Source organism: Dendropsophus ebraccatus, chromosome 5 (assembly GCF_027789765.1).
Source record: "Dendropsophus ebraccatus isolate aDenEbr1 chromosome 5, aDenEbr1.pat, whole genome shotgun sequence".
In the NCBI taxonomy this organism is placed as follows: Eukaryota; Metazoa; Chordata; class Amphibia; order Anura; family Hylidae; genus Dendropsophus; species Dendropsophus ebraccatus.
In genome coordinates, this window is record NC_091458.1 from 32,119,445 (window position 1) to 32,137,107 (window position 17,663).

At 42.2% G+C, this 17,663-nt stretch overlaps 2 protein-coding genes across 14 annotated transcripts in view; both read left to right on the forward strand.

Moving 5' to 3' along the window:
• The window catches only part of LOC138792403 (protein mono-ADP-ribosyltransferase PARP4-like), a 226,246-nt gene extending 223,883 nt beyond the window's left edge, over positions 1-2,363 (forward strand). For all 13 annotated transcript variants that reach the window (XM_069969777.1, XM_069969776.1, XM_069969775.1 and 10 more), the window contains one exon: positions 2,068-2,363. In XM_069969777.1, the coding sequence (XP_069825878.1) occupies positions 2,068-2,257 (190 nt within the window). In that variant the 3' untranslated portion in view covers positions 2,258-2,363. The remainder of the gene's footprint in view (positions 1-2,067) is intronic.
• Positions 2,364-9,306: 6,943 nt separating this feature from the next.
• Positions 9,307-17,663, forward strand: part of LOC138794138 (protein mono-ADP-ribosyltransferase PARP4-like) — an 85,471-nt gene continuing 77,114 nt past the window's right edge. Inside the window, exons 1-6 of the mRNA XM_069972907.1 lie at positions 9,307-9,438; positions 9,800-9,986; positions 10,730-10,784; positions 12,049-12,142; positions 13,186-13,284; positions 15,434-15,583. Coding sequence (XP_069829008.1) covers positions 9,307-9,438; positions 9,800-9,986; positions 10,730-10,784; positions 12,049-12,142; positions 13,186-13,284; positions 15,434-15,583 — 717 coding nt within the window. The remainder of the gene's footprint in view (positions 9,439-9,799; positions 9,987-10,729; positions 10,785-12,048; positions 12,143-13,185; positions 13,285-15,433; positions 15,584-17,663) is intronic.

A 17,663-nucleotide genomic window follows, 5' to 3' on the forward strand; every position in this document is an offset into this window, starting at 1 on the left:
TGTAAGAGCAGTTCATGGCCTTTCTCTGGATCAGCACTTCAGGTCAATGGGCTGATCTGTGGGACATATGCCTTTTTTCAGCCTTAGAATCTTTGTTACTATGATGTAAAGGTCCTATTACACAAGCGAGTATCTGCCAAATGAGGTACATATTTCCCCATGTCCAATGTTCTATGGCAAAAAAAAAAAAAAAAACCTCCTCACTGCATTATTCCTCAACTGATGAAGGTGTGTCTGAACGGGAGGTTGTCTTCCCATAAGTAGTCCAATGAAGCAAAATCCACACCAATTTCGGTTAATTAACTTTTTAATATAATTTTCTCTTTGCAATACAGTCTGACTTGAACATCAATCACCACTAGAGATGAGCGAGTACTACTCGATGGAGTAGATATTCGATCGAGTAGTACACAATTTGAAATACTGTACTCTATTTCGTTTAAATATTTGATCAAAACCCCAGTAAAAATTTGATTCCCCTCCCACCTTCCCTGGCGTTTTTTTTTTTTTAAACCAATAACTATGCAGGAGCCGGGGGCGGGACAGGCACTAGGAGCACACAGGAAGTGGAAAAAAGCATCGGCATTTATTGGCTGGCTAAACCATGTGACCTTTACAGTAATAAAATAGTGGATTTGGGATTTGTTTTCAGATGCTGCTTGAAGACAGGGAGACAGTGTGTAGCAGAATGAGTTAGGTATTAGGTGATTTTAGGGCTTAAGCTATAGAAAGAACACATTTATCTAAAGATACACAGCTATGTAACCAGCTAGCAGCACATAGGTCACATAGGTGTGTTCAGACAGGCAGCTGGAGTGTATTCACTGTGTTGAACGCCTGTTGCGTTCTGTAAGGCATTCAGCTACATCATAGAGAGGGTATACGGCTGTATACTCCTTGTGTGCCAAGGCTAACAATAAAAGCATGGTGCTACTGTGGTTGTCATCCATCTGTGCCATCTGTGGTTGTTGTAGGGAACGTGATTTAAAATGTGGCTTTCTGTCCATACTACTGGACAGGAAAGAAGGTTTCCATGTATTTTTTCCACTTTACATAGAGGTTATATTGTGTTTGGAGTATATAGTTGATACACTGTAATAGTGGCGTAATGCTGCGACTTTGGCGTGTTAGATGCAGCCAGGCATGCTTCCCCTGCTGTCCCAGTTGCATTCCAGTGGTGTTGGCATCATTTCCTGAGGTGTCATTGTGGATTTGGTGACCTCCAAGTGGTCGAATTTTGATTTCCAAGATTCAAGCATTTTTCTCCCATAGACTTAATAGGATTCAATATTCAATCAAATAGGCGAGTATCAGGGTCTGCTCGACTCTATATATATATATTAGAAAATTCGAATATTTCACTAATCGCTCATCTCCAATCACCACCAGTACATAAAAAACGCTTGTCATGATAGGTTTACAGATATTTTTGAGCATAAGTCCATTGCCTAATCGGGCTAGTAATGACAGTCCATGCTCTTATAAGCTACCAGCTGCACTCACGGATTAGCGTTGGCCAAAGAGATCCACGTCTATACGTCTGCGACGTTTCGAAGCAAGATTGCTACTTTCTCAAGCAGCTTGATTGGGCAATGGACTTAGGCTCCGTTCACACAGAGCAAGAGAGGCAGAATTCCGCTGCGGAATGCCGCCAGCCTCCGTGTCCTAATGACACTCTATGGGAGGCGTGCGCGCCGCATCGCTCAGCATCTCTCAGCGCTGAAGAATGAACATGTTCATTTTTCAGCGCCAAGAGATGCAGCGCGAGAGCCTCCCATAGAGTGTCATTAGGACACGGAGGCTGGCGGAATTCTGCCTCTCTTGCTCTGTGTGAACGGGGCTTTATGCTGAAAATTATCGTGTGAATTCCTCATGACAAGCGTTTTTTTATGCACTGGTGGTGCATAAAAGATATATACAGTGCCGTATCCTAAATGATCTTCTCTAAAGAACCATAAAACATGAAACAATCAGTTTATATCCTTTTGTAGCTCAGGCAGTCACTGTATAAAAGATGACTCCTTGTCCTGTATTTCTGTCTAACTGTGTGTTTGTATTTTTAAACAGTCTGGAGTATTCAAGCATTGAAAAAGCCACTGAATGGGCACGAAAATCTGACCAGCAGTACCCGGGCATCTGTATGCGACTTGGTTTGGGGAAAGACTGGGATCAGGCTACACGCCACTTATTGGGCTTGGATCCAATAGCCGCAACTTCTGATCTGTACTCAGTTTTGCATTGTTTATTTGTGGTGTGATCACATTCTGTCTTTTTATTGCCCTAAAGGGGTATTCTCATTTAAACTAATACATTGCACTTAATCTTGTAGTGTTGTGGAAATAAAGAAAATTCTTTAAATTTTATTGTTAAAGTGTAACTGTCATTTAATTTTTTTTTCTTTTTTCAGAAATCAATAGCACAAGCGATTATAAAAAATTCTGTAGTAGGTTTTATTAGGCAAAAAAATCCTCTTTCTGTATTTAAAAAACCTGTTTTGCAGCTCCCCCCCCCCCCATCCTTCTAATTTGTTCGTTATCAGGCAAAGTCGTCTTCATTACAAAGGAACAAAGTGAAGAAGGGTTCTGTTGTGTCCAATATATCCTATGGAGGGGGGGAGGAGGCCAAGGGGGATGAGTGAACAGGAAGAGGAGACAAACAGCTCTGCCATTTGTAGGCTGTCTGGGCATATAAAACGCTGGATTCACAGTTCAGAAAGGTCAGTGCTTATCTGGGAGCTTGGTGAGAGAAGATTGTAAGATATAGTGTTTTGTACAGTACTCCCTTTTATCCTCTCCCTGCTCTCTCATCCCCCTCGGCCCCTCCGCCCTCCATACAGCATAATAAACACTGAATTCCTGCTTCTTCTGAATTTGGGGGAAGGCTGCTAAAGAGCTTTTTGAGTACAGAAGGAAACTCTTTTGCTTAATAAAACCTATTAGTTTCTTGAAATCGCTTGTAATATTGATAGTTATTGTTTTAAAGATGGCCCCCACATTCTGGACAAGAGTCTGTTTATAATTACGTAATCCATGAGCTATGTAATACAACCTACTATGCAAATGAGGGGCCTGTCCATGGCTAATAATAGCCAGGCATCATATCTATATGATTCCCCTCTTTGTTCTGACTGCTATATAACCTTGTGTAATGCTTATAATTAAGTTCTGCCTTGACATGATGTCAGAGTAGTTCTTCATACACACACACACACACACATATATATATATATATATATATATATATATATACCCAATTTGGAGCAGATAGACAGTCTGGTACGGACTGAGTACCTTACACAACAGTGGGACACATCAAATTAAATATTTTTGCAAATATGATTATTTAACAAACTTGCCTCCTTCTAATGATATGCTGCTTTTTCCCTCCCATTGTTGACAGCTCATTGTCAAGGTTACCAACCACTGCTCTGCTCTAAAAGCTCTAAAAAATGTTTTATCCATAACTTTTTATTTTTGTGGATGCCATTAATAAAAAGGAAAGGAAAGATCATTTTTATTGGACAACCATCATTTAACAGCCATTATTTTGATATAACGGTCCTTATTATACGAACAACAGACATTGTTTTAAAATATTTATTTATTTGCCATTGAATGACAGCTGTCCAGTAAAAAAGGCAGTGATTTCAGCCGTGGGTGAACATAGACAAGAGGGAAATGGAATAAAATTATATATCACTGCGGAATCTGTTAGCGCTATGCGAACAGGGATACTCAAGACCCCCCATTCTCCTAATCAATGACAGTCCCAAGGGTCAGACCCCCAACATTTGGATAGGTAATAAACTGTAATCTAAAGGCCCTATTACACACACAGATTTATCTGACAGATACTTGATGCCAAAGCCAGGAAATGATTTGAAAAGAGGAGAAATCTCAGTCTTTCCTTTATCACCTGTTCTCTGTTTATAAATCTGTTGGTCTTTAGGATCATCCAGTTAAAAAAATGTTTGTGTTTCCATATTTTGAGAGCCATACGTTTTTATTCTTTCTATTATGGTCTGTTTTGTTGTTGTGTGGTATACATTATAGGGCCCTATTCCACCAGACGATTATCGTTCAGATTATCGTTAAATCGTTTGACTCTAAACGATAATCTTTCGGTTGAAATGCAGTTAACGATTAACGACCGAACGAGAAATCATTGATCGCTTTATAAGACCTGGACCTATTTTTATCGTTGCTCGTTCGCAAAATGTTCGCAAATCGTTCGCATTGAATAAGACGTCGTTCGGTCGTTTGCAATAGATACGAACGCAATAGCGAATAAATAACGAAGAAAAAACTATCGCAATTACGATCATAAGTAACGATTATCGTTCCATGGAAATGAGTGAACGTTTTCAGGTCTTTCGCAATAGCAGTCGTTTGAGATCGTTAATCGTTAACGATTATGCAAACGATAATCGTCCGGTGGAATAGGGCCCATAGTCTGTAATTTACATAATAGGACTGTCTAAAAAGACGACCGTAAAACAGCCAAAAAATTACGATAAAGGCATTATAACTAGAGATGAGGGAAGTGAGTTCAGTGACATTTGCAAAAATATTCTTCATTGACTAAGCAAATTTTTGCAAGCTTCATTTAAAAAAGTTGTGAAAAAAATTATATTCTCACTTATATTATATGCTCCCCAGTGACCTCTTCTGTGTCTCCGGTGTCCTCTTCTGTGCTGCCTCCAGCCCGCTCAGCCAATTACTTACTGAGAAGGGACAGCGGCAGCCAGTGATTGGCTGGGTGGGCTTTCACTTGTCAGACAATAATGACAGCCTGCTCAGCCAATCACTGGCTTGGCACTGTCCCATGTCAGTCAGTCCGTGACTGGTTGAGCAGGCTAACACTCTCATCTCTGGAGTGAAAGCCCACTTTGTCAGCCAGTGACTAACTGAGACTGGATAGCGCTGGGGCCAGTGATTGGCTGAGCAAGCTATCACTCTTGTCTAGAGAGTGACAGCCTGCTCAGCCAGTCACTAGTGGCCACTATCCTGTCTCCGGAGACACAGAAAAGGACACCAGGGGAACGCAGACAGGTGAGTATTGCACCAAAAATGGACCAAAACACCTAAACAATTCTAAAGCTGTTTTTATTCGGTTTAAGTCTGGTTTGCAAGTATGCAGATTATACGCCACAAAATTATAATTTTTGTTTTTATTGCTGGACTATTTTCATGCTACAGATGTAGCCAGGCTTAACATAAACTGTAGCCAGGGTTAACTTGATCCCCGACGCAACAATTGTGTCAGGGAGCTGTATTAAGTCAATTAGAAAGTTAAAGGAGTATTCCCCCCAAAATTATTTTTGCATTAATACGTTGCCCACCCATAGCTTTTCATCTTTCCAATATCAATTAATTATGGATTCTGCACAGTTTTGCTGTTATCTAGATGCATTCACCCCCACTAAACACATAGAGTCATCAAATCTCAGTCCACTCCGACACCGCTCCCTGCTCCTGGCCCCCACCTTCCATGTCGGGATCACGTGTCCTCCATCTCTTCAATAGGCTGGGTAAGCGCTTCTAACCCGGCCCACTGAAGTGAGGGAGGACACTGACAGCTGCTCCTTCCCGCAACTGTGTCTCCCCCCCGCCCCTGAGATTGCCTGTGGCCCCCGACACTGTGCCCCCCCTTCCCCACTCAACCGCGGCACCCCGAACAGTGCGCCCCCCCCCCCCCGCTCACCCGTGGCTACTTGCACAGTGCGCCCCCTTCCGCTCCCCTATGCCCCCCAGTTCCCCCACGGCCCCCTACACAGTGTGCCCCCCCGAGCTCATTGCTCACCCTCGCCCCGCCCACCAGTGCTCACCCGCGCCCCCCCGTTCTTACTCGCCCATCGCACAGTGCAGTTCCCCCATACTCACCCACGGCCCAGCACACAGTGCGGCCTTCCCCCCTTGCTCACCCGCTGCCCCCCGCACAGTATGCCCCCCCGTGCTCACTCGCGGCCCAGCCCACAGTGCGGCCCGCAACCCCACCTGTGTCGCTGCCTCAACTCTGTAATTCCGCTGCCTCAACTCTGCTTTGTCGCTGCCTCAACTCTGTTACGTCACTACCTCACCTCAACTCTGCTATATCTTGTGGATATCAGCTCTCCTATATCATGAACCAATCAGGCATAAGCATTGCATAACGTAGTTTTCTTGCCAGCGCCATGTTGGATATAGTTCGGCTTTTTAAAAAACTTTTAACTATAGAACGGAAGCAGCTAGAAAGACGAGGTACTGCTTAAAATACTCAGGGGGACTTGGTGAGTAAGACCAGCTAGGTTTGGGAGCATTTTATTTATTTATTTTATTTATTTATTTTTACTCTTGGGGGGAATACCCCTTTAAGTTAAACGCGTTATTGTGATCATGTTAACCCTGGCTACAACTCATCAACTTGACTTTTCAAAAGCCTTTATTTTTAAACTTTTTTCCCCCATAATTTGGGGGAGCTGGGTCAACCACCTAGATGCCATGGTCACTGTTGATCAGATCATCTTGGGGCCTCTACCAGAGGAAGTGGTGATAGTAATTGAGCCTGCTATGCTCACAGAAATAACGACAGCCAGCCTCCCCTGTGTCATGTATATTCTATACTAACAGCTGTATGCATGTGCGGCAACACTGAATCAATGTACAGGAGCGGGGACCATGACTTAGACAGCCTTTCAATTCCGAACACGAACTTTGGTGGCAACAGAGAGACCCGTGTCTTCCCTTTTACCACCATAGACAGATATTCACAGCATAGGGAACGCATTTCTGATTATGGGTGGAGGGGTCTCCAATTGCTCAAACCCCCAGCAGTTTCAAGAACAAGACTGTAGGCAGACCCTCCGCGATCAGCCACTTAGTTTATCTTACTTATCCTGTGAATTGGGGATGAGCATTTATGGTGGTAAGACTGTTTAATTTCAACCCAACAAATCGCCTATTTTCATCAACTTTGGTCTAATGTGTGTGGGCACCTTAAAATCTCCGATTACCCAGCGCTTTATGGAACAAATAGATGTGAAGTAAATATATATAGCAAAATGATTAGCAGGTGTCAAAGGAGTGACGGCCTTCAGATACACCGGCTTTAATGTAAACCTTATCCAGTTATTGTAGCTTGTAGTGAATGTAACATTGTACTGTGCATTTCCGGGACGCACCCTGCTCTTTACTATGTATATCTTCTGTCAATAAGTAACAAATGCTATAAAGGTAAAGATCACTGAACACTACACAAGAGTGCAGGGGGGAAATGGCGATGTATACTGCAAATACCAGCTGCAAACCTGCTAGAAGACACTAAATCTCCCCCCCTGTGCTAGAGGAATGGTATATCCTGCTTTAGATAGGTCTGCTGAGTTATACATTTCTTTCTATAGACTTTAACTATTACTTTTGAAAGTGGATTTGGTGAGTTCCTGTGGAATAAGCTGCCAGGAGCAGGAGGGTATGCATCACACTTGCAGCAGGTCATCCCACCACTAGGTACTAAAAACACATCATAGAAGGGCTGACAGCCATTTTTTAAATCTATTAATGTGTTCTATTAAAGTTTATGGAAAAGCGCTTATCAGTGCACACAGTGTAGAAAAAAAGCTGCTTTTTGTTTTTGTCTGTCTTTTTGTTTTCATTTTACAGTGTGTGAACATAACCTAAAAGTGGCATTTTATGTTGGATTAGTTGTGTTGAACCATTTACATTGTTATTGTTTAATTGTGTTTTGCAAACAGGCGGAAGTCTGGAAAATTTGCCCATAAACCTAATTTGCTCTGGGGGGGTGAATATTTTTCCATTAGATCAGGAAATGGAGAGCCATAAGCTGTCAATATCCTAATATGTGCACATAGATTCCTTTTTAATTGCTGGGGTATTTCTTCTTATTAGATGTTTAATGTCTCAGATTTTGTAAATGGGTACTCACTTTGGAAAAAAGAAAACTTTTGACAAGTCGGGGTCTCAATACTGAGACCACATCTTATCAGGAGAACAAGCTAGGAGAAGAGCACGGTAACACATTTCACTCTCTAGCTTGCAACGCTGTATGTCCATGAAGGGCCGCTGCAGATGATTGACAGCTGGGGAGTTCTTGCTATTTCTCCTGATTGCAAATTACAACAACGGCCGTGATCTATCCACAACACACGTTGTATGGGAATAAATGAAATCTCGGCTGGAGCGTATACATATAATATACGCTCTGGCCGGGATTCCATCCGGCCCAAAGAAAAACTGGCATGTCAGTTTTCTCTGCCCACTATTCATTAAATAGACATGTCAGTTCACACAATGGAGTGTGCAGCTTCGGCCGCACACCCCATTGTGTGCAGCGGTGAACTCAGATGGGGGCACACACGGGTGCGCCCGCATCCTTATCCACCACAAGTGAAGATCATCCGGCCGGTCATCCGGGTCACAGAACGGCCAGTGTTATACTTAGTGTGAACATGGCCTAACCTTGGATAAAGTAACACTAGTTTACTTTGTTTTCTCTCTTGTACGTCCCAACAGTTTTTTATTTATATTTTAGAATTTTTGTTTTTTTGTCCCCTAGTTGTAGCTTTTTAAATGTCACAACGTCCAGTAAGACACGGTCTTGTTAAAAGACATCTATCAGATCACATTTATAGTAGATAGAATTAAGCAATCATCTTCTCTGACTGTAGAGATAAAGAGTGGAGATTTCTCGGAGCAGAGATCAATGTAGGGCTGTGGAGGAGATAAGTATGATATATTCCAGGGGATGGCCCTTATCTGTAACCATGCAATGAGCACTGTTATATGGTTGTTTTCCTGTGTGTTGGGTAATATGGAAAATAGGTCACTCTGTGTAGATTTTATTACCATGCTGGCGTCTATTGCTGTTTGGAATATGCAACAAGGCATCGGTTTGCTAGATTGCTAGTAAAACTGGTTTTGGAGGCATTGGAAATGTCTTCCTTTATTTAATTATTTTGTCTAGCGGCAATTATGTCTGCTTCCAAAGCATTTTACTGGTGCCCATGTTATATACCAGGGATGGGGAACCTTTGACCCTCTACAACTCCTATAGTTGGCAAAGTCCAAATTTCTTCTAAATTTTGTTTTATTTCATTATAGCTGAGCTTAAAGGGGTTATCCAGCGCTACAAAAACATGGCCACTTTTCCCCCTCTCTTGTCTCCAGTTCAGGTGTGGTTTGCAATTTAGCTCCATTTACTTCAATGGAACTGAGTTTCAAACCCCACCCAATCTGGAGACAAGAGAGCGGGAAAAAGTGGCCATGTTTTTGTAGCACTGGATAACCCCTTTAATCCTGTTCTCTCTTTAGGATGGATGCGGGTGTTTTCTCAGACTGCATATTCTTCATGAAAGTGAACTTCTTATCCCTTAAAGAAAAGAAAAAACTAAAAAACACCATCACGTTGAATGGGGGAGAGATTTCATTTGTGCTAAGTAAAAAGGTAGGTACATATCTAAGGAAAAAATATTAGTGACTGTATAACTGGGGCTTCTTCAATGTTAACGTTTCCCATGGCTAGTAATATATTTAGATTTATTTGATATTTTTAGCTTTGAAAGTCCGACCAAAAGTATGAGATTGTTTCTGTCATGTATTCTGCTGGAAGAAACATGCAATAGTGTAATCACTCCCTGGCTTCTACCAATCTCTATTGAGGTGGCTCCATTATACCAAAACTCAATGGGGGCTGCCTGGATGAAGATGATTGCTGTGGGCTGTTCCTTACTCGTTCTCCTGAGACCCCTGCTGATCAGTTTTTGTATTTGATATACTTGGAAAACCAAGTGCCCTATGTGTTTTAGTGCACACATGCTGTGGTCGGTGACCCCACCGCACTAAACAGCACCCAGAAGAAGAAGATAGAGAAACACGGAATCTATGTAATAAATCCTGACTTCATATGGAAATCGGTGCAAGAAGAACAAGTCATTAAGAAGGAACATAAGGATTATGACAAAGCACTTGAAGTCACTGTGCATAAAGATCAGGGTAAGGCCGCCTCTATGCTTATTCCTTATTTGCTGGTTAAATCTGGTGCTATTAGACAAGTATTATTTTAAAGTGTAGGTAGGACATTCAAATTCTTTTTATTGACGCGTCATTGTTTCCATTTTGTAAATGAGATATGAACAAAAATTATACAAAAATACAAAAAAAATACAAAAATACAAAAAAAAAGTACAAAATAATTTTACTTTATTCTTCAAACTAATTACAAAGATGTATAATGAGTGGGAGTCTGACCTCTGGAACCCCCTATTGTGTTGGTCTTGATGGATTATCGCAATGTTGGTGGTCTGGATGCTGTACAAGAGTCTATAGAGATGACTAGGGAAATGCTGCAGATTAAAAATTTCATCCGGGATCAGTGAACCTTTGGGTATATAAGATGACGAGGTTTCCCCTGCTCTGATATGCTGTCTCCATCTTGGATTATACTTTTTATTTGAAAACATATTTGACTACACTATGCAGCACTCAACGTGATATTTAGCCAGATGCCATGTTGGTCGATGTATATGTCGGCTCCTTTTTTTCCATAACTATTACTAAACTTCAGATAACAATCATGGCCAACAAAGAACACAATCCTGAAACATTTAGGAGAAATTTACTTGGTTTACAAAATATCTCTGCGGAAACCATCATGAACATTTTCTTTACACGTCTTGAAATATGTGAATGTGACATTTTTTTTTAACCTCACTAAATGTGATTTGTATTTTTTCCAGATGAGAGAAAAAATCAATTTCTTGCCAAATTTCACAAGAACGAAACACAGGAAGGGTAAAATATAATTTATTGTATAGTCCACCTCCCCCCAGACTTTGTGACCAGTGCATACAATATATACTCTCACCTCCTTGACCCCCCCCCCCCCCCCTTCTGATGCTCACTAAGTCCCTGCTCATCTCCACTTCCCGGTTCTCTCGCTGCATACAGAGTCACCACTGTGGCCAATGATCGGCTGCCTGGGCCTATTATTTTATTCTCCTGGGTGGTGAGATAGGAGCGGAAGTGGAAATCAGTGGGGACTCCATAAGCATAGGAATGGAGAGATCGGCAAGGGGAGTAATACTGTTTTCCATGCAGTCTGTCACTTTTAAAAAACAATGTTATCTGGACAACCCCTATAAATCTGCTTTATCTTTGTACCTGGAATTAATAAGACATTTGCAAATAACCAACAGAGAAAATATTTTTAATATAGATGACTAGATGTGAAGACAGTGATGATATCAAACTGTAAAATTGGGAGATTATTGAAACCTCTTCACATCTTCTATCTATCTATCTATCTATCTATCTATCTATCTATCTATCTATCTCCTATCTATCTATCTATCTATCTATCTATCTATCTATCTATCTCCTATCTATTATCTATCTATCTCCTATCTATCTATCTATCTATCTATCTATCTCCTATCTAATATATATCTATCTATCTATCTATCTATCTATCTCCTATCTATCTATCTATCTATCTATCTATCTATCTATCTATCTATCTCCTATCTATCTATCTCCTATCTATCTATCTATCTATCTATCTATCTATCTATCTATCTATCTATCTCCTATCTATCTATCTATCTATCTATCTCCTATCTATCTATCTATCTATCTATCTATCTATCTATCTATCTCCTATCTATCTATCTATCTATCTATCTATCTATCTATCTATCTCCTATCTATCTATCTATCTATCTATCTATCTATCTATCTATCTCCTATCTATCTATCTCCTATCTATCTATCTATCTATCTATCTATCTATCTCCTATCTATCTATCTATCTATCTATCTATCTATCTCCTATCTATCTATCTATCTATCTCCTATCTATCTATCTATCTATCTCCTATCTATCTATCTATCTATCTATCTATCTATCTATCTATCTCCTATCTATCTATCTATCTATCTATCTATCTATCTATTTATCTATCTATCTATCTCCTATCTATCTATCTATCTATCATCTATCTATTATCATCATGATATGACTATATTATATATAATCAGTTTTTTTTTCTCTCTATAGAGATTTAGAGGAAGATTTAGAGTTTGAAGACTATGAAAAGAATGACAACACTTCACATGACACAGAAGTGGCAAAATACTGTTGTTTCCAAAAAGTAAAATAGTTTATTTTTATTATTTTACATTAGGCAAGGGCTGCATGAACATCGCTAACTATATATATTTTTTACATGCTATAGTTTACATATATATATATATATATATATATATATATATATATATATATCCCTTTCTTACATTATTGATTGGGCCGTCTAATACGATTCTTTCTACAGAATTGGGGGAAACAGCAAGCTTGGAAGAGAGGCACTCTCCATGCACTTTTCCGGCTCTATCTAGCAATCGGTGGAGGTCTGAGCACCCAGACCCCGACTGTTCAAAATTAAAATTGTTGCATAAAATCGTCTCAGTATGGATAAAGTATCAGTAGCTCGTTAAAAAAATTTTTTGCAGAAATCAATAGTCCAGGCGATTTTAAGAAAATTTGTAATTGGGTTTAGTGGCCAAATATGCCATTATCTGCATGTAAAAAGCCTTTCCCCAGGTCCCCACTCCTCTCCTTTCTGTCATCCACTGCTCAGAATCAGGAAATCTCGACAGTTTTTTCATCAGTAGGATGTGTCTGTTCTATGAAGAGGGGAGGGGGAGGGGGAAGGAGCGAGATTAGTGGGCAGCAGAGAACAAAGGATAACACAGCAGGGGAGCTATTCAGAGCCCTATTCAGAGGTCAGAGAGGTCAGTGGTGACTGCAGAGGAGAGAGCCCCTGATGTGAATGTAAATTAACTCTTTGTTGTCCCGTTTTCCTGCCTCTACTTTTTCTTTCCTTAGGAAAACCATAAAGACAGGGGGTAGAGCTTCTAACTGCTTTTTTATGATAAAAATTCATTTTTCGGCTAATAAACCCAATTACAAAGTTTCTTAAAATTGCCTGTGCTATTGATTTCTGCACTAAAAAGTTTAACGTCAGTGACACTCTAAGGCTTTTTCACAAATCAAATGTTCATGTTCTTGTATGTAGACCGTCAGAATATATCCCAGTGGTAGATCAATGTATTCCAGTACAGCACTAGTTATGTAATTAATATGTCTTTAATTCTTTGCTGACTTGCCGTAATAGTCACAGCCTTATATTTTTAGGGAGAAGAATATGCAATTGTTGAACTCCTTTGCTCTACAGGACAGTGTCCTTTTCCATATAGGATATCTACTGTTTATGGGCTTCCTACCACATCTGAGGTAAATGATATTACATTAGGAAGGCCAGTGTACAGGAAGTTCCGTATAGTCTGTCTATCTATCTATCTATCTATCTATCTACACTATCTGAGTGTGAATTAATCTTCGTAAATATAGCTCAGGGAAGAAACAGAGTGCTGCACATCACACCTATGGCTGATACTAGTGCCGCTTGGCTAAATAAAAAACACATCAGAATTTTGTGTATGAATTGATCAAGCCATACTGCCCCATGTACCTCGTGCCGGTATCTGATACACATGGGTCCCTACACTAAGTCCACACCGTGCCAGTCAGCGGCCACCAACCCCGCAGGCGCGCACAGCCAGGGAACGGGGGCCATGGGACGGCCCTGCGACCCCCATGCCACAGGACCAGTCCCAAAAACACCACACCAGAACCTGGCCAGCACCGCCGGTGGAGAAGGTCGCCCCCAAGCAGCACAAGTCTGGATAAGGTATTGCGCTCACCATAGCTGCAGCAAACAGAATGGGAAAAAAACAGGAGGGATTAAAACCATGTGCACTCAGGTGTCTCCTGCTAATTGCGGTCATGTGGGTCTCACCAGGAGGAGTGCAATACACGGAGAAAAGAGAGAAACAAAATGTGGCTCAGGGAAGAAACAGAGTGCTGCACATCACACCTATGGCTGATACTAGTGCCGCTTGGCTAAATAAAAAACACATCAGAATTTTGTGTATGAATTGATCAAGCCATACTGCCCCATGTACCTCGTGCCGGTATCTGATACACATGGGTCCCTACACTAAGTCCACACCGTGCCAGTCAGCGGCCACCAACCCCGCAGGCGCGCACAGCCAGGGAACGGGGGCCATGGGACGGCCCTGCGACCCCCATGCCACAGGACCAGTCCCAAAAACACCACACCAGAACCTGGCCAGCACCGCCGGCGGAGAAGGTCGCCCCCAAGCAGCACAAGTCTGGATAAGGTATTGCGCTCACCATAGCTGCAGCAAACAGAATGGGAAAAAAACAGGAGGGATTAAAACCATGTGCACTCAGGTGTCTCCTGCTAATTGCGGTCATGTGGGTCTCACCAGGAGGAGTGCAATACACGGAGAAAAGAGAGAAACAAAATGTGGCTCAGGGAAGAAACAGAGTGCTGCACATCACACCTATGGCTGATACTAGTGCCGCTTGGCTAAATAAAAAACACATCAGAATTTTGTGTATGAATTGATCAAGCCATACTGCCCCATGTACCTCGTGCCGGTATCTGATACACATGGGTCCCTACACTAAGTCCACACCGTGCCAGTCAGCGGCCACCAACCCCGCAGGCGCGCACAGCCAGGGAACGGGGGCCATGGGACGGCCCTGCGACCCCCATGCCACAGGACCAGTCCCAAAAACACCACACCAGAACCTGGCCAGCACCGCCGGCGGAGAAGGTCGCCCCCAAGCAGCACAAGTCTGGATAAGATATTGCGCTCACCATAGCTGCAGCAAACAGAATGGGAAAAAAACAGGAGGGATTAAAACCATGTGCACTCAGGTGTCTCCTGCTAATTGCGGTCATGTGGGTCTCACCAGGAGGAGTGCAATACACGGAGAAAAGAGAGAAACAAAATGTGGCTCAGGGAAGAAACAGAGTGCTGCACATCACACCTATGGCTGATACTAGTGCCGCTTGGCTAAATAAAAAACACATCAGAATTTTGTGTATGAATTGATCAAGCCATACTGCCCCATGTACCTCGTGCCGGTATCTGATACACATGGGTCCCTAATCTTCGTAAATATAGTCCTCCTTCAAGTTTATAGATTCACTGAATTCATTAGGAGTATAAAATTTAACCTTTATTACTTTGCGTTAAAAAGTTTTTTTTATTTTTATTAATACGTTCACTAAGTATATAGTGAACGTATTAATAAAAATAAAAAAACTTTTTAACGCAAAGTAATAAAGGTTAAATTTTATACTCCTAATGAATTCAGTGAATCTATCTATCTATATCCTATCTATCTATCTATCTATCTATCTATCTATCTATCTATCTATCTAATATCTACATCTATCTCTATCTCTTATCTATCTATCTATCTTTCTGTCTATCATCTATCTAATTTTTTCACTGTGCATACAGTATATAGACTACAGTTTACATTTTTCTTTCTTTTTCTGCAGAAAGAACTTACATTCCACCTGGTGGACACGGCGGAGAAGGCTTGTGCGAAATACAACAATCGAATTATTGACATTAAAGACAAAGGATTCACACAAATCAATAGGATCCCATTACAAGCCGAGAACTTAGCTTCCAAAGCTCTGCAGAAGGTGACAGTATTCAGGGGCGGTCTTGGCATTTCTGGGGCCCCAAGCGAAGTTATGTCTGGGCCCCCCCCCTCGACACGCGTTCCAAAACAATAGACTGCTGTGTGTTGCCCCCAGTAGTATATACCCCTTGTGCGCTACCGCCAGTAATATATATTCCTTGTATGCTGCCCCAATAGTATATACCCCTTGTGTCCTGCCCCCAGTAGTATATACCCCTTGTTTGCTTCCCCCAGTAGTATATAGACCCCTGTGTGTTCCCCCAGTTATATATATCCCCCCGTGTGCTCCCCCAGAAGTATATAGACCTCCTGTGTGCTGCCCCAGTTGTATATAGACCCCCTGTGTGCTGCAACCAGTTGTATATACCCCCTGTGTGCTCCCTCAGTAGTATATAGGCCCCCCGTGTGCTCCCTCAGGGGTATTTAGCCCCCCTGTGTGCTCCCCCACTTGGATATAGACCTCCTGTGTGCTCCCCACTTGGATATAGACCCCTGTGTGCTCCTCCAGTAGTATATAAACCCCCTGTGTGGTTCTCCCAGTAGTATATAGACCCCCTGTGTGCCCCACCAGTATTATATAGACCCCTTGTGTGCTGCCCCAGTAGTATACAGACCCCTGTGTGCTCCCCCAGTTATATATAGACCACCTGTGTGCCTCACAAGTAGTATATAGACCCCCTGTATGTACCCCCAGTAGTATATAGACCCCCTGTGTGCCCCACCAGTAGTATATAGACCCCTATGTGCTCCCCCAGTAGTATATAGCCCCCCTGTGTGTTCCCCACTTGGATATAGACCTCCTGTGTGCTCTCCAAGTTGTGTATAGACCCCATTCTGCTGCCTGAAGTAGTATATTGGCCCCCTTGTGTGCTGCCCCAGTAGTATATAGACCCCTCTGTGAAGCCCCAGGGTCCGGGTCCGGGCGTCTTCTCTTCTCTTCACTCTTGCAGCCGCAGGAAGGGTTTTCCCTGCGATCACAAGAGGCCGCACTCCCCTTGTCCTGGCGCCGATGCTCCAGTGATGTCACTGGAGCGCCGACACCACAAGGACAAAGCTGCCACTCGTGACCGCAGGGAAAATCCTTCCTGCGGCCACAAGAGTTACTGACAGGAAGGAAGCCAATGACTCCCGCCCTGTCAGTGCTGCTGCATGTAACTATGAGCGCTCATTATGAGTGCTCATAGTTACAGTTCAGATGGCAGCAGCGAGTGGGGCAGCGGCCCTGTCCAGCGGTCTTGAGCACAAGAGCGGGGCGTGGGGGCCCCCCTGGATGTTGGGGGCCCCAAGCGATCGCTAGTTAGATGCAGCTGTCAAAGCTGATAGCTGCATCTAACTGGCGTTACAGCTCCACCCTCGGTGTCTAGTGGGGGGAGATCCCCCCCCCCCTTGCAATGTGATTACGGAGGGGCCATCTCTTCTTCCTACCCGGCCAGGCTTTAGTGTCTGAATTACGCTGATCCTGGCTCAGTATTAGATTGCTTCTGGCTCCAGCAGCTCTAAGCAATCTAACACTGATCTCATTGATCAGTGTATTGTAAGTACACTGCAGTGATCTCTATGAGAGATCACTGCAGTAATAATAAACCTCCTCCAGGAGGACTAAAAGTTAAAGTAAGAAGAAAAAAAAGTTTTTTTCATGAATAAAAAATCCCCTTCCACTAATAAGTCTGAATCACAGCCCCCCCCCCCCCCTTCTTACTTTATAAATAAAAATAAATTAATAAACATACATATTTGGTATCACCGGTGCGTAATCACTCAAACTATTAAATTATCCCATTCCTGATCTTGCATGTTAAACGGCCTAAGCGCAAAACCGCACCAAAATGCAAAATTGCTGATTTTTTTGGCATGTCAAATTAAAAAAAAAATTAATAAGTGATCAAAAAAATTTTTTTTTAACGGTTTTAATTATTTAAAAGCCATCAAATAAAATAAAAATTATACAAGTTACAAACAGATGTAATTGTACTGACTTGAGGAACAGAAATGTTAGTTTTACAATAGGGCGAACGGTGTCAACACCAAACAACACCCACCCAACCCCCCCCCCCACCCCAATTAAATAAATTTCCTTTTTT